Consider the following 26,610-nt stretch of genomic DNA (forward strand, 5'->3'; position numbering starts at 1 on the left):
CAAACAGCAGCTGAACAGGAGCTGCCACCCGGCGTCACTCACGGGGTCCAGCAGCCCGAGCTGACAGCCAACGGCTGCCCTGCCTGGGGGGAGAGAGTTCAGGGATCTGCACGTGGTAAATATTGACTCAAATAAGTCCATTTCCCCCTAAATCTTCTCTTCCCGCGTTTCTGTAGGACACAGCTCCGAGGCTATGTCCCTGCAAGAATTGCAACGATTGTTCTGTAACATCACAATAAGCACCATAAACACAGTACCACTCCTATCCCAAATCTCTTTCTGCAGGACTCGATGTCCCAAACAAGAATTAAAGAGCAGGAGGATGAACAGCACTATGTGGTGGCACAGCCCATGCCAGAAGTGAAAGGAGTGTACCAGGGATGAAAGTCTACGTACAGATCCCTTTTACTGCGCTGGGAATGATGCCATCTATCACACAGAGCACTGCAATTGCCTCCCACGACACTGGATCTCATCTCTATTCTGTCCTGCTCTTCTGGGAATTTTAAAGAAGCGTTTTCCTGTCTAGCCGAAGCACTTTTGTCACCCACACTGAGTTGTCTGAGTACTTCATAGTCTCTGAAATATTTATCCTCTCACTTTTCTTGTCAGGTAAGAAAATTCTCCGTTTTGCAGATGACAAAGTGAGCACATGGATTAATCCTCCATTCCAAAAAGAGATTTAAGTAGGCAAAGTGGTGCTTAGGCAGAATTTAAGAGTCTATATCCAAAATGTACATTGTGAAAAGCCCTGTTCAAGGACTGGAAGGTGCCTGGTGGCATGCAAGGAAGCTGTCAGGGAGTTCCATTCTCTGTCTGAGGGAGAGGAAAAGCGACAGCAGCTCAATTCCTTGTTATGAGCCATTTATTTCTATATTATGAAATAAAACTTTCTAAAAACTGAATTCAGATTGGAATTCACATGCAGGCTGTGCTACTCCTAACACCTTGGGGTGGAGGAGAAGCAGCTTACAATGCTCCCAGCAGGGAAGGAATCAAGGTTAGATCTTGTCCTACCCTGCTGCAATGAGCTGAGGGAAATGCTGCCTCTCTTGTTTTATGCACCTAAATCCCCAAGGAAAATCTCCCCTGAGAGCCTACTGCAGCACCAACAGGCACAGCACAGGCCCTGGCTGAGCTGAGCTGAGCACCTAGGCTTATGCTGAATTTCTGAGGCTGTTTGGGGCCTGACCAAATTCAGAATTCATTTCACGAGTCTAAACTCTCCTGGAGCTCACTGTAAAAGACTTTTTCACAAAACACCATGCCCAACTTGTGACTGGTAACAGAGAGCACTGCTGTGGGAAACACCAAACCTACATCCTGAGCTCTTCCAATCCCCCGAAAAGTTGAGCCTCCACTTCCCTGAGATTAGAAAAATGTGCTGAACATGAGGTGCTTCATATTTGGGGTGGGAATGGTCCTCATTACTCTTGGGCCACTGAGAAAGGCAGGGCTGCAGCAGCAGCAGCAGGCAGCAGCCATGACCCAGGGCTCACTGTTTTCTGGGGGCAGAGCTATGGCTTCCACACTGGGGCATTTTTCTGTTATATAAGAGCTGTGTTTCAAGTTTCTCACTAGCCTAAGGAACCACACAGTGCCCGTGCCCAGGCCAAGTGCCTACAGCCAAGGCTACTGATCCAGTCCCCTGCAAGGACCCTCGCCTTCTGCTCTCACAAGTTCACACTTCTGACTGTGGAGCAGTCTGAGCTCATTAAGAGGTGACAATCACCTCTGTGCAAAATGCCCCCCATGAACTGGCAGCTTTTCCTGTAATGCAGAGCTATTTGTTCAAATGACAGGAAGGGTGATGCTGGTTTGGGAATCAGCCTCCCGGGCACGTTTTGTAATCCCTTGTTATGGAAGACAGCAGGCAAGGCACTGCAGACACTGAAGCCCTCTTTCTCCAGGGAAACATCAAAGACCAGTGTTTGGTTCCCTTGGTGTTTCTCAATGACTGGTTTAAAACTCTCCTGTGCTCAGCAGTTTGGCTTTTGGACATTCCCAGCTGGAAGCCAGATTCTCCTGTCTTCTATGGAGAGTGACTGTCACCCCAAGTCGTCACCCTGCAGATGGCATGGCAGGGCAGGTGCTGAAAACAGCTGCGCCACAGCTGCTCCCCTCGGTTCCTACAGCCCATTGCTGGGTGCCTGCTGAAGTGCTCCTAGCTGCTGAAAGCAAACAGCCACAGTGGACAGAGAGCTTTGTTTTCTTTCTTGCATTTGAGACAAATAGTGACTACAGAAACCATCTCCCCCAAAAATCCTGTCTGACAAAAGTTATTCATGGGGCTTACTAACAGCACTTAAATTTAGGCAGCTAATTTAGACGTCTAAACTGGGAGACTGTCCTACTTCATTTCCTTTGTCTGATGTGTGGAGAAAGGAAACGTCATCCAGAAACTTTTCAAAGCTGGAACTAGAAGTCAGGGTCTGTTTAAAAGTCAGTGATCCATTAAAATTCAGTGGAACATCTGGATTTTCTGATTTGTCCTCAGAAGGATTCTCTCCTCTGCAATTGTAGGAACAGGCACATACAAGACCAGGCAGCTCCTTCCATTAAGTATTGTATCAGTCTCCAAAATGTCACCGTGTGAAAAGAAATAAACAGCATTAGCGCTTTTCTACTTGATAATGCAACTCAGCAGGAAAGGAAATGTTACATTGGAAAATAGATACTGATTTTATGTAGGCTGCAGGTATCTTCTTTGGAAGCTTCATGCAGCAAATCACTTGAAACTTGATTCAAACCCATACAAACAAGATCACTTCTTACTATGTACATGTCTTACTATGGGCATGTCTTACTATGGGCATGTCTTACTATGTATATGTCTTTAAGGAGATGTTTAAGGACATCTCTATTCAGCAAAGCACACTAATGTGCATTTAAATCCCACTGAAGGCCAATACTCCCCCATAAGCTTATTATTGAACTGCAATTTTGAAAGACATCATCGCCTCTGTTAGAAATCTTTCCTCACTTTGGAACTCTACTGTAGTTTCAGAAAGAAAAGCCATATGGAAACTAATCATGCACATTTTGTCTAGCAGATAGGCATTATAGCAGATTGTGTTTCCCTTCAAGTGCTTGTCCATATGAGCATGCAAACTGTGGTGTGCATATAGCTGAACACGCAAGACAAGCTTTTTAGCCCTAACAACATCCATACTGATGTACCTCCTGCTTAGCTGCATAATTATGAGATAAGCACACTCATCACTGCATATCTGCCAGCCAAATGACGCTTCTTTCCTTTGTTCTTCCCCTTTTCATTTTCCTTTCCCTGCCCTCACTAAGACCCTACTATTTTTTAGCTTGTTTTCTCCTTATTTGCTTTCATTTAACGTTTGGTCTTTCCCCCTTGTCTGATGGCTCCTAACTCAGAAAAATAGGGTTCAGATTACAGGAGAAAGATTTCTCTTTCTGGCAGATATTCCATACACCACTACATTGCCTCACAGAAAAGTATGTTCCTGGGAAGTAAATGATCTCCTGGAACTTCAGCATTGGCTTACAGAGAACAAAGGGAGGATGAACACTGCAGGATTTCTACCAACCATAACACCAGGACTGGGAAGGAAACATCAATCACCACTAATCCTTATATGTTGAACTCTGTAAGTCAGATGCCAGTGAAGACCAAATAGTAAAGTTTAATCAGCTCACAAAGTACTGTGGTTCTTTTTTCTTTAAAAGGTGATGGGCATAGTTACAGCTCAAATATGGCAAAAAGTCTGACATTGTGCCATTTTTTGTCCACCTCACAGCACTGGGTCTACCAGGCAAACTCATCTGAGTTTTTTTCACCTAGGGCTTCTTAGCACAAGGCATTCTGAGCATTTTTTGTTCAGTTGTTTGGCCTATAAAGACAAGACATTCATCCCAACTAATGCAAATAGCCCTAAGCACTATGTCGTGACACAGATTCGTACTTACAGAAACACATCTACACCAGATAGGTGTGTGTATTGTTTTCTAATGAAAAATTGTGTTTTAAATATTTTTCAGAATATGTGAACAGTGTTTTGGGAGTTGAATATTTGAATGCCCCTAAGTGTAAAGAATTATATTAATCCTTGTCTGTCAAACAAAGGAGAAAGAAAATTCAGGATGAAGACAGGTAAAATTTCTCGAATGTGTCCTAAAGTATTTGGCTATGCACGAGGCTCCTCTGTGATTAAAGCTGCATATCTGAGCACTCTCCAGTTCTCTAAACCAGTGGATATACAATCTGAGAGTCTCCAAAGCTCTTTGTTCATTAGCATTTTATCTCTGAATTGCATTGCATTAATAAATACTTGTCCATCATGGAATATTGAATGCCAGGAGAAGGCAATATGGAGGAACTTAAATTTCCCACAGGGCAGATGGATATGAAGGGAGAGGGTAGGAACTCATGGCAGGGTAAAATCTGAAACGTTTTTCTAATGGCCACCATTTGGATTAAACAGAGGATTGTAGTGTCAAATGGGCTTCCAGCAGAGTGAGATGGAGAAGCTTGGGGTTTTTTAGAGCATTAATTCATCATATAGCTGTACTTGCGAGTGGTGTACAGCTATTTCCCTTATACATATGTAAGAGAATGAAAAGGGTATGTTACCAACATCATAACCAAGCATTCATATTTTACAGTCCCAGCTGGGACTGAATGAATATTTTATAAACTGAAAAGGTAGTTTGGGGTCACTTGGCACAATTCACATGGCAGATGATTGGGAGCTGGCCTCAATTTGAGCTGTAAGTTTTGCAGTGAGTGAGAAAGGAATCGAAGGCAGGAGGCGTGTACTTCCACGCACACTGCTGCACAACCTGGCCTTGAAAATTCTCACTGAGGCTGCCAATTTTATTAAAAAAACCTAAAAATAATCGACATCATGACTCAAACTCATGTTTTCTTTCAGCAGGTCGGCTGTAGGTGTGCTTAGGCCCTAATTCTGGCCAAAGAAGAGATTTACTTCACCAGGAACAAGCAGCAGTTGTGATGCTTGCCCTTGCTTCATAACTTGTACAAGGGTGGAGAGTAAACAGTCCTTTGAGAGAGAAAAAGCACTGACCCAAATCTGAATCAGTTCTATTAATCAAGTAATGAAAAGTGCCTGAAAGCAAAGTGTATTTCCATTTTTCAGCGGTCTGAAATACAGGGAGGTCAGGTTGATTTGCAGTATTTTCATTGTTTGGCCACTTCAGTGAGAAATCAATCATTTGAAAAACATGAGTGATTAGAAACTCTCAGCTAGCTTTCAATAAATAATAATAGGAATATGGCAAAAATATTATTTTATATCTTTCAGGTGAGTTATGTTATATATTTTAAACTGCTGTTGAATTTGATCATTCTGACAACTTTCTCCATAGGATGCAGAGCTCTCCTTGAAGAAGAAATATTAATTAATCTCCTTTATACAGAATGAAAAGATGGTTCAGTGGTTCAGCTTATGCCTGTGAGCAGAAAAAAATGTGCTGTACTCTCTGAGGATGTGAAGAGAACAATGTCTAAAGGAATTACTCTGGAGCAATTAAATAATTGTAAAAGATGAAAATTATTATTTTTATCTTGTTTCTTTTGTTTACCTTTGTCTCATTTTCCAAATGGCTTGCTGCATTTATTCAGTACATTTTAAATTTTAAGCAGCCAGGGTGCATATGGGTGTATGAGCTTGACAAACATGATAAATAAAATTTATATAAAATATAAAATTTATATCATAAATTTATAAACAATATTTTATTTAAAGTTTGTTTATAGTTCTAATTCTCAATCTTGGCATTCCTTGCAATAAGTACATGAAATATGTGTGACATCTCATCCTTTGATTGCTTCAGCCATTACTCAGTGATGCTAAAAAAGTCAAATATGCAACTGAAAGTGGTAGATTTATATCTCATTTGAAAAAGCTCAATACCAAGTCAGAGGAATTCAAATGAGCCCTAATATGCCTTGCAAAAAATAAAATGTCACTTTCAGATGTCTCAATAATATTTCACATTTAATATAGAGATATTATTGCTCTTTATCATGGGAAATTCAAATATAATAAAATCACAGCAAGATTTCAGAATATTTTTCACCTGATTTCAGAATATTTTTCAGCTGTCATGTCCTGTCAGGAGGTCCTGGGCCTCCTGCTCTGGGACAGCAAAATGTTGAATCTGGAGAGGGCAGGCCTGGACTGCTTCCTCTGATGTTGAGGATACCCTTGGACTAAATAAAAGCAAAACAATGCCAAACGACCTATTAGAAAGTTTTAGCTATGGAAGCAGCAATTTGAACTTTTAAACCTTACGATAGGTTGAACAGTCCACGTCAGCAACAACTTAAAATTTCTGAACAGCTCCTCGAGTTAAACTCCATTGAACAGCCTGTAGTAGCAGCACATTAAACTTTTAAGGAGAGGAACAAATGAAGAAGAAAAGATATGGAAATTAGAGGTAAAGGATCTGTGTCACCACCCAGGGTTCCAGCACCACCTCTGGTGCAGTTCCTGTGGATGCTGGGTGCACACACAGCCCCCTCAGCAGTGCTATTTACAGAACAGGCCTTGTGCAGACACATTTTGTTATTCTAAAGCTTTTCAAAAGCGGGTTGGGTTCTCTCATAGTTTCAATTGCCCTGTCAGAAACACAACTGCAATGCTCTCCAAATCTGGTTTTAGAGATAGTTACCCAAGATAAGGAGAGTGGTCTCAAAAAAGTACTATCCTGCCTCCAAGACCCTCTTTCCTAACATCACCTTAACTCGTTGGCATGGTAACATTCCTTTTCTCCTCTGTCCAGTGTTTGAGACATGAGCACTTTCAGGTTTACATTAACTCTTTCAGGATTTCAGCCTCTCACAGCAGCTCTCCTCTTTAGGATGAAAACCACATCCTACTCTCCCTACCCCGTAACTGAGAAATTGCCACAGACACTGAAGGCACACAGCAGACCATTGGCTAAGGCAAGAACTGAGAAGAGAATCTCCGATTTGTGAATCTGTATCCCAACCGCCTGACTAAGTAACTTTTATTCCAGGAGCAAATATCCAATCTTTATTATGTGCACTGCAGTACAATCTAGGAAGCTACAAGCAGAGGGCTGAAACTTATTGTTTTAAGCATTCTGACAACACAAGTCAAAAATACAGTATAGCAGGGGGAAATGGAAGATGGAAGAGCAGTGCACAGCAGCGTATTTATTTCTGAGGGCATTTCTCCTTGGTTTTCCACATATCCTGACAATACTACAGCCTTAAGATGAATTTGACAGACTTAAAGTTTGCTTGGACAAACTTTGGTTGATGAAATAACAACTCTGAAAGTAATCAGCACCTACACAGAAGACACACAATGGCTTGGGAGCTTTTTGACTTAGATGTATACATAGGAAGATATATGGAAAACCACTGGAATTGTCAAATGAAAATCAGGTGAGGATTTGCATTCAGCCTAGTTATCACATTAGACTGCTACAATAAAATCACAGACTCAAAGAATCATTTAGGTTGGAAAAACCCCTAAGATCAGCTGTTAACCCATGACTCCCAAGTCCAGCACTACACCATGTCCCTAAGTGAAATATCTACGTCTATTTTATTTACCTTCAGGGATGGCAACCCAGCCCCTTCCTTAGGCTTTTCCTGTTGTAATGCTTGACAACACTTTTGGTGAAGAAAATTTTCCTGATATCCTATCTAAGCTTCCCCTGTCACAACTTGAGGCCATTTCATTTTGTCCAGTCGCCTGTTACTTTGGAGAAGGTACCTAAAACCTCCTTCTAGGTAATTGTAGAGTGACAAGGTCTCTCCCCCTATTTCTCCAGGCTAGACACCTCCATCTCCCTCAGGCACTCCGCAGAAAACAGGACTGAGCCCTGGGGAACTTCCCTGGGGAACATCCCTCTCTGGGCCTGGCCCCACAGCCAGTGTTTGACCAGCAAAGAGCACACCCATCCCAGCCATGAGCCACCTCCAGGAGAATGTTGTGGGAAATGGTATCAAAGGCTTTACTAAACTCCAGGGAATCTCCAAGGACCCACAAACTCTCCCTCATTTCCTGAGTGGGTCATCCTGGCTTGGGAGGAGATCAGGGTAGGGTAGCAGGCCTTACATTAAATACTTCAGATCTTCTTCCTCCTGCTTTGTCACTGTGTTTCTCCCCATCCATTAAAGGCTGGAGATTCTCCAGAGCCCTCCTTTTGTCACCAATGTACTTATGGAAATAGGTTTTACTGTCTTTTACGGCATTTTTAGGCCCCAATTAACTTCCGGTCAGGCTTTGACCCTTCTGATTTTCTCCCTGCACAACCCCGTGAAGGCTGTGCAGTGCTCCTGAGGGGCTGCCCTTTCTCCAGAGGTCACAAACTCCCCGGCTCCACCTGAGCTCCATGCAGGGCCCGAGCTGGCGGGGCGGGGTGCGGCCGTGGAGCCCCGGTGTCTGTGACATCGGAGGGACCCGTCCCTGCCAGCGCCCGCCGCGGTGCCAGCGCTGCAGAGCGGCCCCGGGAGCGGTGCGTGAGCCTGGCGGGGCAGGGCCGGCCTGGGCCAGGGCAGGGCCGGGCCGGGAGCACCGGCCCCTGGGGAGCTGCCGAGGCTGGGAGAGGGAGCGGGGGCTGCGGAGACACCCCGGGCAGGGCAGGTGCCACCGCTGGGGCCAGTGCCCTGTGCTGGGCCCTACGCTTCCTGCCCCCGCTGCCCCAGCCACCCGACCCCACTGAGCCCCTTCTCTCCCTCCTCCTCCTCCAGGCCATGGCTGGAAAGATCACCAAATTCCTGCTGGTGCTGGCCATCCTCCAGTACGCTCTGAGGGCAGACGCCCAGGCAGTGAAGACCACGGCAGAGGTTCTGACCCAGCATGAGGGACAACGCAGCCAGACAACTTGGCTGGTGAGAAAGATTGTAAATGGCTGAAGTGACTGGGCAGCTGGGAATAACTCCTGCTTAGTCTGTGAACAGCAGGGCAGTCATCCTCCAGCACGGGCTGAGTTTAACAGTGCTGCATCTCGCTTGGGTCCCTCTGCCCTGCTGTTGTTTCCTCATCTCTGTTTTCCAGTTCGGGGTCCTGGGTACACAGAGAACTGGCCTTACTCTAAAGACTGAGGCAAAGAAGGCATTAAACATCGCAGTCTCTTCCTCATTCTTTCTCACTGTATTTCACCCGAATCCAGTAAAGGATGGAGACTCTTCTGAGCCCTCCTTTTGTTGCTAATGAATTCATAGGAACATTTTTTATTCTCTCATATGGCAGTTAATATTTAACCAGATTAAGTTCTGTTTGGGCTTTGGCCCTTCTGCTTTTCTCCCTGCACAACCCCACGACAGCTGTGCAGTGCTCCTGAGCAGCTGCCCCTCCTTCCAAAGGTCATAAACTCCCTGGCTCCATGTGGGTTCCATCCAAAGCCCCAGCTGGGTGGGCAGGATGTCGCTGTGGGGCTCCAGAGTCTCTGACATGAGGGAAGGGGGACACACACCCAGATACCCCATATGGCAGTGTCACTGCTTGAGGCAGCAGTGAGTGGGACAGGCTGGGGGAAGGCTGGGTTGAGGGACAGACAAGAAGCACCAGCATCCAGAGGAACTTCTAAGGCTGGGGAAAGGTTGGGGGGCTGTGGAGATAGTTTTGAGAAGGGCAGGTGCAGAGGTGCCCAGGGCTGCCAGCTACAGTCAGTGCCTGTGGGGGTGTGCCCCCATCCCCAAAGAGTTCCCCAACCTTCTCCTGGCTGCCCCCAGGCTCCTGCACCCCCTGTCCCACCCATCCCTGGGTCCTCCATCTCCTGCCCCCTCTGCCCCAGCCACTCTCTCTCCATCACCCAGCCCAGTTGAGCCCCTTCTCTCCCTCCTCCTCCAGGCCATGGCTGGAAGCATCACCAAAGTCCTGATGGCGGCAGGCATCTTCCAATACACACTGAGTGTGGATCTCCCAGCAGTGAAGGTCACGGAAGAGCTCCTGAGGCAGCATGAGGAGCAGCACAGCCAGGAGATGACCAAGCTGCAGAAGATGGAGCAGAGGATGCAGGAGCAGAGCAGACCCACCCAGGAAGCCATGCTCTGCTCAGTCTGCCAGGAGTGGTGGTTCTGGAGCTGTGTCAAAATCATCCTCACACTCTTTGGGATCTACTGGCTGCCCAGTCAGAAGAGAGATGGTTCTGGCAGTGGCAGCCAGAAAAAAACTCCCTGCAGTGCCCAGGAGCAGATGGAGGAAGACAAGCCCTTGGATAAGGTAGGGACCCTCACTGCTTTTGCCTTGTCCTTCCCACAAACAGCATTCTGAGAGCTGCATCCAGCCATGGGAGCTGGCAGCGCCTACCAAGTCCTGAGCGCCTGCAAGGACATCATCACCTGCATGCTGCTCGTGCCCCTGAGACCAACCACTGCACTTTTTCCACCAGAGCTGGGCACTGGGGAAGGCGTGCTGATACCACTGCAGCCATGGGGAGCAGCAGCCACAGAATGTGCCGTGCTTCCTCCTCTCCCACCTGAGGAGGCGAACAGAGTCCAAATCCCTGCTTCCTGCACAGCCTCTGCAAATGGTCCCAGTTGTGATGCTGCCCCTGCCAGGAGATGCAGAAGAGATTTCCCACTTGTCCATCTGTTAATAAAATTGTTGATTTGCTTTGAGAAATTTTGTGTCTGTGGGGGTCTGGGCAACGCTGTTTTGGGGGATGGCTCCATCTCCTCTCTGTAACAAAGAGATGAAGTTTGTGCTCCCATTGATGTTTGCAGTGGATACACTTGTGCTTAGACACTTGGCACCTCCCTGTCTTCTCTCCTCCTGGTGTTCTTGACATCTCCTCCCAGCATCCTTTCCTATGCCTTAGAATACCTCTGAATTCACTTCAAAAGACTCTGCTGAAACCAGCAGTTCCATCATAGGGTCTTTTCCTCAAGCTCTTCTTTATAGGAAGGTGGTTCCGTAAGTTGAAACACCCAAAGGCCTGCAGAGGCCATTGTGTCACCTATTTCTGACCATCAGATCTTGACCCACAGCTGGAGGCTCAAACACCTCTGTTTGATGGGTGCTGGGAGACAGCCCTGCGCACACAGACCTCGTGCTTTTCTCCCTGCACTCCCTTCCCAAAGTGGGAGCATTGCCTGTGTCTCCCAGGCCACTGAGAAGTCACTCTTGGCAGTGGCTGTGTCCTTGGCCCAGGCGTTCAGGCCTGACATCCATGGAGCTGCAGGGGAGGTCTGTGAGAAGACAGAAAATGCTGCAAGGGGGAGTGAGAAGGGAGGAAAACTGAGGGACAGTGAGGAGGGAGAAGAGGAGGAATCAGTAGTAAAAATGTCATTTCCAAATAAATGCTTTTAGGACTAAACTGACATGGCAATCAAATATTATCAGCTTTTCATGTATTTACTAAAATTTTACACCTTTATAGTTTCATGTGTCAAGGGTCCTGAGTATGGTCTTGTGATCATCTTCATGGATGTCATTCCTGAAAGCAGGCATACCAGTTCTTCGTGCACTATTGTACAGGTAATCTGCACAATGAAATGAAAATACTTTTCATTCCTGTCCCCATTAAACACAGCAAATTTCAAAAGACATCCAGAGTTTGTATATGTCATTGAGAGCATTTTAGAGTTTGTATGTATAATTGAGAGCATGTCACCCTGTAAACAAAATACAGTATGCATTTTTAATTCTGGGAGTGTCACTACCCTATAACATCATTGGTATTTTAATTAAGATCCCTCAAAGGAAATAATAACAGAGAACCCTGGATGGAGGGATCAAATGCACCTTAAGCAAGTTTACTGACAATTCAGAACTAGAAGGAGTGGTTGATCCACCTGATGGCTGTACTGCCATTCTGTGAGACCTTCATAGGCTGGAGAGTGGAGCAGAGAGAAACTCAATGAGGTTCAACAAGGGCAAGTGTAGTGTCCTGCAGCTGGGGAGGAAAAAGCCCCAAGTACCAGCACAGGTTGGGCTGGGGGCTGCTCTGTTGGAGAGCAGCTCTGCAGAGAAGGACCAGCAAGTCTTGGTGGGTGATGAATTGACCATGAACTACCAGCGTGTCCTTGCAGCCAGGAGAGCCAACGGGATCGTGGGGTGCACTGGGAGGAGTGTGGGCAGCAGGTCAGGGAGGGGATCCTTCCCCTCTGCTCAGCCCATGGGAGGCCACACCTGGAGTGCTGTGTCCAGGTCTGTGATCCTCGGTACAGGAGAGACAGGGAGCTGTTGGAGAGGGTCCAGCAGAGGCCACAATGATGAGGAGGGGTTTGGAGCATCCTCTTGTGAGGAGAGACTGCGGGAGCTGGGCATTTTCAGTCTGGGGAGGGGAAGACTGAGAGGGGATCTCATCAATTAATATAAATATCACAAAGACGGTGCCAAGAGGATGTGCCAGATTCTCCACTGTGGCCCAGTGACAGGACGAGGAGCAATGGCCTTAAAATAAAACACAAATAGTTGTACCTCAACATGAGGAAGAGGTTTACGTCAAAGCTGGCAGGGCACTGAAACAGCCTGCCTGGGACAGTTATGGGTCTCCCTCTCTGGAGACATTCAAAACCCACCTGGATGCGTTCCTGTGTCACCTGCTCCAGGTGACACAGCTTGGGGCAGGAGGGTTGGACTGGGTGAATTCCAGAGGTCCCTTCTAACCCTAACGATTCTTTCATTCTGTGAACTTGCAAAATTTATAAGAAACTGTGCGTACAAATGTCAAAGAGCAGCATAAAACAACGTGCAAATCGTCTTTTTACCCCCTCTTTGTTACTTTTTCTTTCCCTGTTCCCTCTTTCCCTTCCTCTTCCCTTCCCCGAAGCCAGTATTAGAGACACCCCAGTACTGCCGTTCCCAGGGGAGCACCGGGCTTTTCCCGGGACTCGCGGCTATTCCCGGGACTCGCGGCTTTCCCCGGGACTCGCGGCTTTCCCGGGACTCGCGGCTTTCCCGGGACACGCGGCTTTCCCGGGACACGCGGCTTTTCCCGGGACACGCGGCTTTTCCCGGGACTCGCGGCTTCCCCGGGACTCGCGGCTTTCCCGGGACACGCGGCTTTCCCGGGACACGCGGCTTTTCCCGGGACACGCGGCTTTTCCCGGGACACGCGGCTTTTCCCGGGACACGCGGCTTTTCCCGGGACTCGCGGCTTTTCCGGGACACGCGGCTTTTCCCGGGACTCGCGGCTTTTCGCGGGACACGCGGCTTTTCCCGGGACACGCGGCTTTTCCCGGGACTCGCGGCTTTTCCCGGGACTCGCGGCTTTTCCGGGACTCGCGGCTTTCCCCGGGACTCGCGGCTTTTCCCGGGACACGCGGCTTTTCCCGGGACTCGCGGCTTTTCCCGGGACTCGCGGCTTTTCCCGGGACTCGCGGCTTTTCCCGGGACTCGCGGCTTTTCCCGGGACACGCGGCTTTTCCCGGGACTCGCGGCTTTTCCGGGACTCGCGGATTTCCCCGGGACTCGCGGCTTTTCCCGGGACACGCGGCTTTTCCCGGGACACGCGGCTTTTCCCGGGACTCGCGGCATTTCCCGGGACACGCGGCTTTTCCGGGACTCGCGGCATTTCCCGGGACACGCGGCTTTTCCCGGGACTCGCGGCATTTCCCGGGACACGCGGCTTTTCCGGGACACGCGGCTTTTCCCAGGACTCGCGGCTATTCCCGGGACACGCGGCTATTCCCGGGACACGCGGCTTTTCCCGGGACACGCGGCTTTCCCGGGACTCGCGGCTTTTCCCGAGACACGCGGCTTTTCCCGGACACGCGGCTTCCCCGGGACACGCGGCTTTTCCGGGACACGCGGCTTTTCCCGGGACACGCGGCTTTTCCCGGGACACGCGGCTTTTCCCGGGACACGCGGCTTTTCCGGGACACGCGGCTTCCCCGGGACACGCGGCTTTTCCCGGGACACGCGGCTTTTCCCGGGACACGCGGCTTTTCCCGGGACACGCGGCTTTTCCCGGGACTCGCGGCTTTTCCCGGCGCACCTGAACGGCGCCCAGGGCCGGCCATGGCGGGGCCTGCCCGCCAGGGGTCGCCCTTGTCCCAGCGCCCGAGCCGCGCCGCGTGGGGAACGCGCCGGGAAAATCCCCGCGAATTCCCTTGGAAAGACGCTTTCTACCACTGGGTAAATATTGCTGCCTAAGCATCCCTTCGCTAAAGAAGACGGTTTGGATGTAGTTCTTCCATTTTGAAATTATGCTGCTCCTTGGAAGGACATAATTTGCTGATTAGAGAGATGTTTGTTTAGCTGCGGTGCCTCGAGCTTCCAATTTGATTGCGTTCGTTTTAATCACGTAACTGATCTTATTTTCGGTAACACGGAGTTGTTTGTTCCGAATGCATTTAGGAATTCCTATCTCGGTTATGTCACGTGCTGGAAGCGATATTACTAATTCCTAAAATCATAAAAGCCCAACTTACACGGAAGAGAAAGTGCTGGAAGAAGGAAGCATCTTTTGAATTTATTTAAACAAAAAGGGCTCAATTTTAAGTCTTTAATCCTGCTTATTGCTGCCCTAAGGGACAGGCTACAAACCCACACACGATCCTTTGTGCCTCTGATGTGAAAGCCCTGTCCAATGTCACACACTGAGTGTGACACGGATACATTTGGCTCACGTCACATTGCCCCTGACGGTGCTCACATCTCCTTTCTCTGCCATGATTTATCATCTCTTCCTTCTTTCTAGATGCAGCCTACCCCCAGAAACTGCCAGCTGCTCCATCTGCCATCCCTTATTCTTCCAGCCTACAGGACAAGGGAGGAGAAAATAAACTGAGGCAGTGGCACTTAACAGCACAATTTCCTGGCTCCTTTACCACCCCCTCTGCCCCGGGATCAGAGCGCCTGCTCGTCCTCTGCTTGGAACTCTTTCAGAAAAGAAAAACCTGAGCTTCCTGGGCCTGCAAGGCAAGGACCAAAGAGGATAAACTTTTAAAAAAAACAAGGCAGGGAGAGGTTTTGGTGATGGAAGAAATTGCACCTGGCAAGTCGCCTTTAACAGAACTTGTCTGCCCTCTGCAGCATGCTGGAGACAGAGACGGATTTTCAGAAACCTTCATTTTCAGCCAAGGATTAAAGTGGGACCTACAAAGAAATTTATAATGTTAGAAACACATGTAATCATCTGCCCTAACCTCACATGTTTAACAGTCACATCTACGGGCCACAGGATGAAGAACAGGGATCGAAGGACAATACAATGTCAGCAGCAAAATGTTGCTTGAGTTGCACGGACCTCCTTTCCCAGCCCACTTCCATTCCAGCCTGCCACCAAGGAGTGTCCATGCTCTCCAGGACGTGTGTGCCAGAGATAAAGGGCTGGAAGAGCAGGAGGTTCATTACCTTGTTCCAGAAGTTACTTAGATGCTGTTTTAGTAAGAGGTCATCATTGGGCCATAAAGCAGTTGAAAAATGTCACCTCACCCTTCTTCCATGGGAAAGGCAGGGAGAATGCCAGTGGAAAATTCCTGTGCATAATGAGGTCAGATATACTAGTTTTTCCATTTTTTAACTACCCAAGAAGTGAAAAGCAACTGAAGTGACAGTCAAGGCTGATCCAGACCCAGCTCCAGGAAACATTATGCAAGAACAGGACCTTGATATAAACAGGAGTTCAGGACCTTAATGCAAATGGGAGTCACTGAAAATACCAGGCTGACTGGCTACTGAGATGGGGTCGTTCTAACCAGAAGAAACATTTGAAAGCTAACTCCATCTCCTGGGCACAGCAACGCCTAAATCCAAAGGTGGATATGGGAACACGTGACTGAGCACCCCAGCTGGGCCGGGGAGCCTCAGAGCCAGCGTGGGCTGGAAGGCACAGTGCCATCACAGAGAGGGAACAGCCTGTACACCGGCCAACACGCAGAGGTTTCATTTCTCCCCAGTGGGTAACAAGCACCGACATCTGTGGAAGTCACTGTGCAGTGAATAACAAACGCCCAAATGTGGGGCATCCAGAGAGGCGGCCAGTGAGCCACGCCAGCATCAGCAGCTGCACTCCAAGCACAAAGCTTTTATTGCAGCCACTATTGACCGAGCCCAGCACCCCTTTAGGAGAGAGCCTTCTCACTGAACTGGGTATTAGTGCCTGACTCGGAGAGCTGATGGCTTTGCTTCATCATTTGGCTCTGACACGGGAACAGAGCAGGCAAGAGAAGGCACAAAATGCAGGCAAACCCTTCGAAACTAGTTGTGATTCTAAAAAGTATTGCTGAGGTTCTTCACACAGATGATGAAAATGCTGTGGCATGAAAAAGGCTGGCTCTACAAACAGCATGGTGGAAACCTGCAAGTAACCCAAGCACTAAATAAGTACACATAACTGGATTCATTTGTTTTTAATGTGCAATGATAAAATAATCAGAGAAAGGAAGAGCTCCATTTTAAAATGATTTTCAGACTCACCACAAGTTTTATTTTCAAACTTGAGGTTATACATACATACATACATATATGTATAAAATATAAGTTTGTATATAAATATTAAATACATATAATTTCCTTTATCTACATTGCCTTTTTCATTATTAAAGAATTTGAATCATCTGCCTCACACAGAGAACTTTTAATAACCATGTCTGTACAGGAAATACAGTGGGTTTTTTCAGCCACTCACTAGTATCACTTTGTGAAGCCTTAAGTGGCTTAAAATGCCCTTTAAGCAGTCTTAATTCTGCTTACTTGAGAGAAATCTCAACTTACAGAAAGCTGGAAGGAGGTAATCTTGTTCCAGAGCAGTATTGGTCTGATCCACTCAAGCATGAGCTTTTTATATCAAGTCTGTAAGCAATAATTCTGACCCATAGGGTTTACTGAATCAGAGCCTAATTTTGTAATATCCCATCCAAATTTATATCTTAGTACCTGAACAATTTTCCTTATCAACTAGAATGTTGCCCTGCATAATTCATGAAGCTGTGAATTATTTTTATATATCCTCTGCCTCTGGTGTTTGGTTTTTGGTTTTTTTTTTTTTTTTTTTTTTTTTTTTTTTTTTTTTAAAATTTATTTTTTTTTATTTTTTTTTTTTTTTTTAGAAAGCTGTTTGAAAACGCAACACTAGAAAAACAAAAATGTTTAACAGAGTTCTGAAACAAACTTAGACCATGATGTTGTGAACACTACTGAGAGCTGTGAGGGACTATTCCCACATGCAAGATAAATCCTAGATGGAAATATTTCCTTGATCATAGTTTACACATTTGAGGGTGCAAAAAAAAAAGCAAAATATTTTTGTTCAAAGTCCAGTGATAATACTTCACATTATTTTAATTTATAACTTAAAAATACCCATAAAACTTGCTCCTACTAAAAAACCCCAAATCAGAGTAGAGTACCTTTAATATTTCTGTTATCTCCCTCTTGGATGCTTAACAAGCAAAATAAACTGCTACAGATGGATCTTTAGCACAGTTTAGCAGAGCTCTATGCATCCCATCAGAGTAGTACAGAGCAGTGAAATGAAGACAGACGGTGCAATAAGTGCAAGAGCTGTAAATGAACGTGAACAGAAATTGATTTTGAAATGTTCTTGGCAATTTCACAAGAAAATATTATCACTGTATTTAAAGAGAAGCATTCCATGCATTGTTTCATGATTACTAAGAATAAACTCTGGCCTCCTTAATTATTTTCTCTTCTGAGACCTATTTTCAGTTCAGCTGCAACATTTACATAAAGACCAAGCAAACTGCTCTGGATTGTCAAACTTAAGTAGAACAAGTATTGAACGTGAGCACTGTGTCTATTTCTGGGCTCCCCAGGACAGGACAGATAGGGAGCTACTGGAGAGAGTCCAGCAAAGGGTCACTATGATTTTAAAGGGCCTGAAACACCTCTCCCACAAGGAAAGGCTGAGAGATCTGGGACTGCTTGGCCTGGAGAAGACTCGGGAGGGACCTCGCCAACAGCTGGAGGGAAAGTGTAAAGAGGACAGAGCCAGGATTTTCTAAGCAGTGCCCAGATGTGCACAAGATGCAAGAGGCACAAACTGACACACAGTTGTCTGAACATCAGGAAACACTTTTTACTGTGGGCACTGGCACAGGTTGTCCAGGAATGTCATGGAGTTTCTGGGCTCAGATATTCCAAAGGCACCCGGACACAGTTCTGGGTAACTGGCCCTAGGTGACCTGCTTGAGAAGAGGAGGGGAGTTGGACCAAAGTGAGGCTGCACCACTTCCAACCTCAGCCATTCTGTCATCCTACACAGTGAATTGAGCTTTAAAATTTCTTAATTAAAAATAAATAAATAAACAAACAAATAAATAAATAAAATATCTCTCAATATATCTATCTATCTATATATATAGATATCTTGAGGAGACTGCAGTATCTTGACTATCAACCCCATTCATTTTCAGTGTTAAGCCAACTGTTTCATTTTTTGAGTGGACAGGATCTATACACCCAAAGTCAGGTTATTTTATGCTTTCCTAGGTTTGCAGCTGTAAGTGATAATGTATCAGCATCCCATGGAGAGCTGTCAGTATTCTGCAGATTTCTAAAAGCATCTAGACCAGGCTGCTCTCAGGTGCACAAAGCTGGACCTATGTGAATTTTCATGATTCAGTGTTCCCTAACCTAGGCTGCCTACTTCTTAGGGAAAACTGAAAACAGCTGGGCTAGAAGGTTCTTGGGAAAAATCTCTTATTAAAATTTTCATTTCTGTAAACCCAGCCTTGTCGTACAGTTTTGGTAATTTGACAAAAAAAAAAAAAAAAAAAAAAAAAAAAAAAAATATATATATATATATATATATATATATATATATATACACACAAACCCCAAAAAACCAAAAGAAACCCCAAATCAAACAAACAAAAAAAACCCACCCCACCAAAACAAACAATCCAGCAAACACAAAAACACCTGGGAGAGGTTTTGCTTGTGGACAATGTTGTATCTGTGTGTGTCTGTGTGTGCGTACACATCTTGTAACACGTGGCACTATGAAAATAATGTCAAACTAAGAGACCCAGACCTGGCCAAAGCATGGCCAGGATGGAAATTCTAAAGACGGTCAAACGCTGCACTAGTTTTGATGATTCAGGAGTTGGAAATCTTCCATTTCCATTATCACGTATCTAACTTCCTTAGCATATCATTAAAGGTAACTTGTTTCTGCAGGTGCTAGCTTTCCTCAAGGACATAAAACCATTATTATCACTATCATCATTAGTTGTATGTTAGACTCCATGACATTTTCTTATCACACTCAGTGTTACAGCCTGAAATCCCAGCAATCTGCATCATTCCTCAGCGCCCGTGGCTGTGCCCAAAGCCCAGTCACTGTTCCCAGCTCCCTTCATCACCTGCTGTGGCCCTCTTGGTGAGGTCCCTGTCCTGGCAAGTAGAAGCATGGTTCGTTAATAAAAGTCTATTATTTCCATCACAGCAGTTATTGAGATCAGCTAACACCAAGGCAATAGCAAAATGTGCTAGATGACTTCAGATATTGATTTTTGTTCCTGTACTTTGAAATGCTTCCAAATTCCGGCTCTGACAAAAAAAGTTACAATTAAAATCTTGGATATCACACTGGTATCTATTGTAGAAAAGATGCACTTAAGGAAATTCAGAATTTACAATACATGTTGTACTGACAGACTAATTAATGAGACAAAAAGAAGTATTTGGTTTAAATATCAACAGTAGAGTGCCCAGTGGGATTCTTTGCTTCCTTATTCTATCAGACACTGCCAGAGCCATGCAGAGAACTGCAGATGAACAGCTGCTCTTCATGCATACAAGAGTACTTGTGTTCGGTAGAAATCACTTTGAACATTAAAAAAAAATGGGATAACCTGCTGGACAAAGAAACTGTTAATTGTGACCGACATGTCTGAGAAAAGAGTTCCACCATCCTGTTAATCTGAACAGGCTCCAGCCAAGGGAAGGAAAACTGGGAATAACAAAACCTATGGAAAAAAGTTCCAGATAGGGTCAAGGCACTCCTATTTTAGAGTTTTAGCAGTTAAGCCAAAACTCTGAATTTCAGACCTCCTGCCCTGCAGAAAGCCCTGGCATTTGTGAACAGCTGAAGAGTGATTCACTCATCACAGGTAGTTCTACACAAAGATACTGAAAACTGCAATATTCTGTTCAGAGACTCTGTAACAGATGTTATGTTTCCACCTAAGATGAAACCTTACCAAAATTATCCTACCTATCCAAATGGAAAATGTGACAATTTGTAATAAAAATCAATTCTGTAAGCAATGAGTGCATCTACCCACGCTTTCAGTATCCTGTTACAAAAATCTGCAACAACAAAACAAACCCCCAAATAATCTAGTCTTGTCTCTTAAGGAAGAGACATGAATGACTGTCCAAGTACCTATTCAGCATTTCCCACTATCCCATAATTTCTCATGTTGACCAATTTCTACCATATTTGGTAGGTTAAGATGCAGATCCAAAGAAATTCAACTCCTGTTAAATTTTATCAGTCTGAGTAGTGGACAAAAATTCAGTATGCTCTTGAAGCAAAAGGTAATTCAGTGCAGCCCTGTCTTCTTCTGACGTGTAATTTCCATTGTGAGAACAGGGTAGGTCAATCTGAGAAACAATTTTAAAAAATATGGTTAAGAAACCAGAATATATTGAGCAACCAGAAACTCCTGGGGCAATCTGGCTACCAAAAAACAATGCTATGAAACCTTTGGGGCTGCCTCCACAGCATGACTACCAGTCAGACTATTCCAGATTTTGGGTACAAGCATGATCTCTGCAGTGCAGTGATAATTCCATCCTCCCCCCCTCAAAGAACCCTCAACGGAGAATACTGGAAATATAAATATTTATTTTCTGATGTGGGCATGAAACAGCTCAGCCTGATTCATTCCTTTCTGCCAAATGCCTCAGTGGGAGCTGCCCATCAAAAGTGAACTGACTGCAGGGCTGGGCGGTAAACCCAGAGCCTCCTGGATAGGGGCAGAGCCCACCCAGGCAGGAAAGGAGATAACTGCAAAGCTGACCTGCACAGGCAAAACTCTGCAGAGGGAAGGGCAGCACTGGACAGTGAAGAGCCAAGGGCTGATTTTGATAGGTAGGGTGGGAACTGAGCTTGGATTTAGTGGCAGGTCTGCTCAAACCAGCCTTGAAAACCCTCTAGCACAACCCTGATGAGGTGCTCACAGGATTTAATACAATTCTGTTGCTGAAGCTCAGCCCAGTGTTCATCTTCAGCTCAGGAGAGATGTGGAATACTGGGTGAGAACAAAACTGCAGCCACGTGGGTATCCCAAAATCCTGAAGGCATACAAAACTGGTGCATCACTTAAAAATATAAAAGACAAATGATGGATCAATCCATAAGACATTTGTTCGGAGATGCCTGCAGTCCCTACACGATAACTGAAGACAGACTATTGTGTCCTCTTGGAAATATCAGGCACCTGGATTCCCTGAAGGAATCTGTAAATAAACAAGCAGAAGTGAACTAGCATACATGAACAAGTATACCATAGGCACCACTTTGAGCACGGGTTGAACTAGATCCTAAAGTTCCTCCCAAGCCTATTTATTCCATGATTAGACATTTTATCAGTATGTTCAACAAGCAAATCTCCAGAATATGTGTTCTAGAATGGCGGATTTACTAATACAGAACAAACAGCTTCAAGGCTTCAGCTCCCTCCTCCACCCATCACACCAGGAATCATATCCCTTCCTTGTACAATCCATACTTTTTTCCTGGTCCTTGGCTTGTGGCATCAGATTTATAGAGCAAAGAGGAGGCACAGCGTGCCCAAAGCAAACAAACCAAGGAGCTGCAGAAGCGCAAAGGAGTGAGAGGGGGGAATTCACTTTTTTTTGTCAAGTTGAAGACCCGCACTGGAGGCCCACTTTTGCTCTGGGACTGAAGAGGAGGGCAAATCTCAAATGATCTGGTGAGAAACACATGAACTACACCGTTTGAGAGAAAAAGATACAGAGCACAACCTGAAAGCATGAAACTTTTGTACATGAACACATGAGCAGTTTAAGATTCAGGGGGTTTGCTGCATGTGTTCTTTCAATATATCTCTCCCTTTGGCTTCGGTAGTTTAATGCTCATACAAAAGAAGTACAGCAGAAAGTCATCCCGATTTCCTGCTCGATTGCTGTGTGGCATTTGCTAAGCTCTCTTTATTTCAACAGAAGGCTCCCCAGAGTGCAGGTGTTCCTTCTTGGCATGTTATTACTGACTCACTTTTGACTCTCATGTAGAAAAATGTTGCTAACTCAACTCATTTTGTTATAAAGTGTGTATTTTCTTAAATCCTTTGCCACTGAAACTGGCAGAGATCCAATTCCCTTTGCTGAGGTCCTCAAAATGAGAGAGCCTTTTTAATTTGAAAAGAAGACTGAACAGATGAAGCACGCACCCCCAAGACGTAAAATAATTTATGTCAGAATGAAAAATAAAACTCCCAAATTTTAATTTAAAAAAGCATTTAGAAATACACTTTTCTAGAGCTAACAGAAATTATGATGGGAAATCTTTAGCTACACTCTCAACCCTATCAATGGACACCAACAGAAGCCAGTTTATGACAGAAAATAACATATGAATGAGTTATCCTAGCTATTTGCAGGATATTTTCACATTTACAATGCTCTAGACTGCCAAGGTGTGTGTGGCAGAAACTACATATGGTACAACTGTGAATAAGCCAGAAAACGGGGCTTTAAGGAAGACAGTACAAACACAGAGCAGTATGTGGGTATTGGGAATGCAAACATGGCAAAAAGGCACTGAAGAAAAGCGAAGAACTCAAAATCAGAGGGTGAATGCAAATATCTCTAAGCAGATCATAAACCACATAAAAAAGAAGGACAGAGAAAGGACAGATCAGCTGAATCAAAAGGAGGGTGTGAAAGTGCAAGTGAGGAGCTGCACAGGGTTGAATGTACTTGGCTGAAACAAATAGCCAGCACGGAGCGGAGAGAAGACAGCCACGACTTCAGAAAGGTCTTTCAACATCCAATGGCACTTGCTACTGCTGTGCCAGCTGCTGCTTACTGCCTGGAGCCTCCAGCAAGCTGCACCTTCCACCTCTCTTTGGGAACGTCCTCAAATACTGAGGCTGCATGTCCAGAGAAAATACCAGAGATTTATCAGGTGCCCATAAATCACAGATCTTTGATGAGAGATTCACTTATGGTGCAGAAGTTCACATCATCGGGGCAGAAGTAACAAGTGTTTGTATCATGAAAGAGTTGCTCTTAATCTCTACTTGAAGATTTTCCTTTTTTCTCTTTTTTTCTTTTAACTGGAATCTATTCACTGACCTAAATTTTCTGATCCTCATAAGCTCTGCTTGGCTCATGCATGAAGGAAAAGGGCCAAAGATGGCCTTGTGCCACCGCTGGTCTGCTGAGGACTCGCTTAGCTTCCCATGTAAATTCGCCTCGGGCTGCCCTCGTTTGGATTTGGCTCCATCCTTCAGCTTTGGCTGCGGCAGCCCCCGAGGGGCCGTTCCACAGCCAGGAATAACTCAGCAGCTCTCCGGCCACCCTTCCAGCCCCTGGATCTCTCCAGCAGACCCAGCATTCACCCCTGAGCCAAACAGCAGCATCCCTGATAGCAGCGGGGCGGGGGAAGATGGAAAACCCAATTAACCCCTTTTCCTCGGGGATACACAGACGGGTGGGGCAAAGGCGATGCACTGGCTTCCGTGCGCGAAGGAAGAGCCCCACAGGGGCAGGACGAGCCGGACGCCAGACCCGGGTGGGCTCCTCGCGTGTCTCAGCCCGGCGGTCCGGAGATCCGGGTCGGCTACAGCCAGCCCGGGCGGCGGCCGAGAAGCGCTCGCCGGGCGCAGGAGGGGCGCTGGGCGGGCACTGAACGCGCCGTGCCGGACACGGACCGGCTCCGCCGGGGCTCCCGGCCGGCATCGCCCATCGCCCATCGCACCCCGCCGGCATCGCCCACCGGCCTCGCCCCGGCCTCGACCCCGCCCGTCCCGTCGGGCAGCCGCGGGCTGCGGGAGCGCCCCTTTCCCGCCTCTCCGCTGCCTCCCCGCCCGCCTCCCCCGCGCTCCCTCCGCCCCCTCGGCCGGCAGCTCCCGCCCGCCGCTCCCCGCTGCGCAGAGCGGCCGCGCCGGCGGGGGATGGAGAGCCAGCGCTGCTTCGCCAACCGCTTCGATGACTACCCGGGCAGCCCCGCGGCGGCGCCGGACAGGGAGGCGGCGGTGCCGCTGGTGACGGCCACCATCGAGCGCATCCTGCGGGAGCTGCCGCCCCTGGGCGGCCCCCGCGGCTGCCCGGGCGGGCTGTACGGCGGCGTGGCCGGCGTGGCCTACATGCTGTACCACGTCGCGCAGTGCCCGCTGTTCGCGCCGTCGCGGGACTCGTACCTGCGGGCCGCCCGCCGCGTCGTGGACGCCTGCCTGCGCTACCAGGAGGGATGCGGCGAGGCCGACGCCGACACCCGCGCCGCCTTCCTGCTGGGCGGCGCCGGGGTGTACGCCGTGGCCGCGCTGGTCTACCGCGCCCTGGGGCTGCCCGAGTACGCGCGGCCGCTGGGCAAGTTCAGGGAGCTGAGCGAGGTCTGCGCGCCGCTCTCCTTCCTGGAGTGCGGCTCCGACGAGCTGTTCGTGGGCCGCGCCGGCTACCTGTGCGCCGCGCTGGTGCTGAAGCAGCGGCTGGGCGTGGAGGTAAGGGCGGGCCGGGGCGGTCGCTCGGGGCGGCTTCCGCGCTGCTGCCGGGCCGGGCCGGTGCCCCGGGGCTAGAGGGGGTGCAGCGGCTGTCCGCGGCTTGCACTTTTCGGGGGCCAGCTTGGGAGAGAGTTCCCCGGTAGCTGTTCCCCCTCAGCGCTCCTCCCCGAAGTGAAAAGGGGCGGCTTTGGCCGGAGGGAGCGGGATGGGGACCCGGCTGTGCGGCCGAGCGCTGCATCCCGGGGCACGCCGAGAGCGTCAGCTGTTGGTTGCCCGGGTGGCGAATTACTTGGCAGAAGCCACCCCGGGCTTTTCAAGAGTGTTTCCGTAAAATGAAGCGGGTAAGAAAAGAAATCGCGTTGAGTAAAACAGAGTGAAGAGCCCTGTATTCCTGAGCGGTGCTGTGCTGTAATTTGTAAGCAAGGAGCCAGATCTTCAGAGGCATTTGGTCGCGCTAACCCCAGCGTACAGACTTTCGGAATCTGGCCGTCTATTTCGGTGCTTTTCATCTATGAGAGCAGGGATTTTTTTTGCTCTAAGCGTGAGATGTGGTTATGGTTCAGCATAGTACTGGTTTCAGTAGTCGGGACTTTGTCCCCAGGACATTGTCATTGTCAGTGCAATTCAGCTGATAATTCAGAGCTGCCACTGATTATGGCATAATAATTATTGCAACTGATTGTGTTTGCTGTGGTGATTGTTACTAAGTGGTCAGTGTGGTATCTGAGCGGGCATTTGGTAGATTTTTTTTTTTTTCCTCTATCCTCTTGTCAGGTCCAATCTGTGTTTCCTCTGTTAATCACTGATTTGCAAGTTCATGTGCTTCTGGCTTTCTTCCCTCCCAGGAGAGGAAGCAAGATGTATTTATGAGTAAATAAGTGATGTAAAAACTAGTGGCTCTGCCCCATCCAATACCAGTCACTGCAATTGGAGTCTGAGGAAATTCACTTAATGGAGGTCTCAGGAGGCTCGAGGGTATCCAGAGAAGCCAGGAAGAATGTTAAGTCAGTTAAATACTGCGATTGCCTTGAACTAGAATTTGCAACCACACTAAGCATTTCAAGTAGCATTCCAAGCCTGCTGTTTCTTCGTACAGGATTGTCTGACAGTCATAACCATAAACACGGTTATGTTATTTGTAACCATAACAAAACCAAACTTTTCATTTGATGACCTTTGCCGTGACAGGAAAGTTTTGTAGACATGTCACAATCCGTTGTGCAGCGGTGCCTGCCTGAAGGGATGGTTTCTCATGGAGAAATACGCCATCCCTGTTGGTGCAGTTTGCACTGGGGGAGATGTGTCCAGCACCCAGGTCAGTACCTGTGATGGTGTTGTCACATTCCAGCAGAAGGAGGTGGCCCCTGCACTCTGCTGCTTTATTTAATGCTTTTTCCATTTGCCTTACATCCCTGAGAGTAATTGGTGAACAGCTGGGAGAGAGGGTGCAGTCACCTCTCGCAGGCAGCCTGAGCAATGGGAGAGCTCTCCTCTATTTGCTTGCTTGGTGAGAAATCGCACTAAACGCAGCTGTGAAGAGTTAAACACCCCCACAGATAAGCACAGGTATGCACTTAACTGTGGAATCTATATAGCAGGTGGGTTAATTGCTGTTTTGCCAATAAAACATATCCTGCGACCCCTTGCTGATGTTTTCATTGATAATGTCCTTCTATAGTATTATTTCTTCTGTCAAATTAATCATAATTTTAAATGCATAATCCAAGAAACAAAGCACACCATTAATCATTAATAAAATGATTTTTTTAATTTAACAAAGATTTTAAAAACTTGCAACTGAAATATTTTGCTCCTTTGTGAGGAGAATTGGGATTTCTAGTATATATGTACTCAAGCTTGAGCAAAATTTGTGCCCTTTGATACATATTCCCAGCCTAGCACAGAATTATTTTAATTAAGTACATTGCCAGACTAAACCCTGCATCTTTTTACAAATGAAGAAAGGGATGCCCAGAGAGAATGCATGTCATTTATTACCCAAGGTCAAACGGTAAGCCAGGTACATC

At 47.0% G+C, this 26,610-nt stretch overlaps 1 protein-coding gene across 3 annotated transcripts in view; it reads left to right on the top strand.

Annotated features, from left to right (window-relative positions):
• Positions 1-24,037: 24,037 nt before the first annotated feature.
• LANCL3 (LanC like family member 3) overlaps positions 24,038-26,610 on the top strand; it is a 38,641-nt gene continuing 36,068 nt past the window's right edge. For all 3 annotated transcript variants that reach the window (XM_040056804.2, XM_040056802.1, XM_040056803.1), the window contains exon 1: positions 24,038-24,583. In XM_040056804.2, coding sequence (XP_039912738.1) covers positions 24,038-24,583 — 546 coding nt within the window. The remainder of the gene's footprint in view (positions 24,584-26,610) is intronic.

Source organism: Hirundo rustica, chromosome 2 (genome assembly GCF_015227805.2).
Source record: "Hirundo rustica isolate bHirRus1 chromosome 2, bHirRus1.pri.v3, whole genome shotgun sequence".
NCBI lineage: Eukaryota > Metazoa > Chordata > Aves > Passeriformes > Hirundinidae > Hirundo > Hirundo rustica.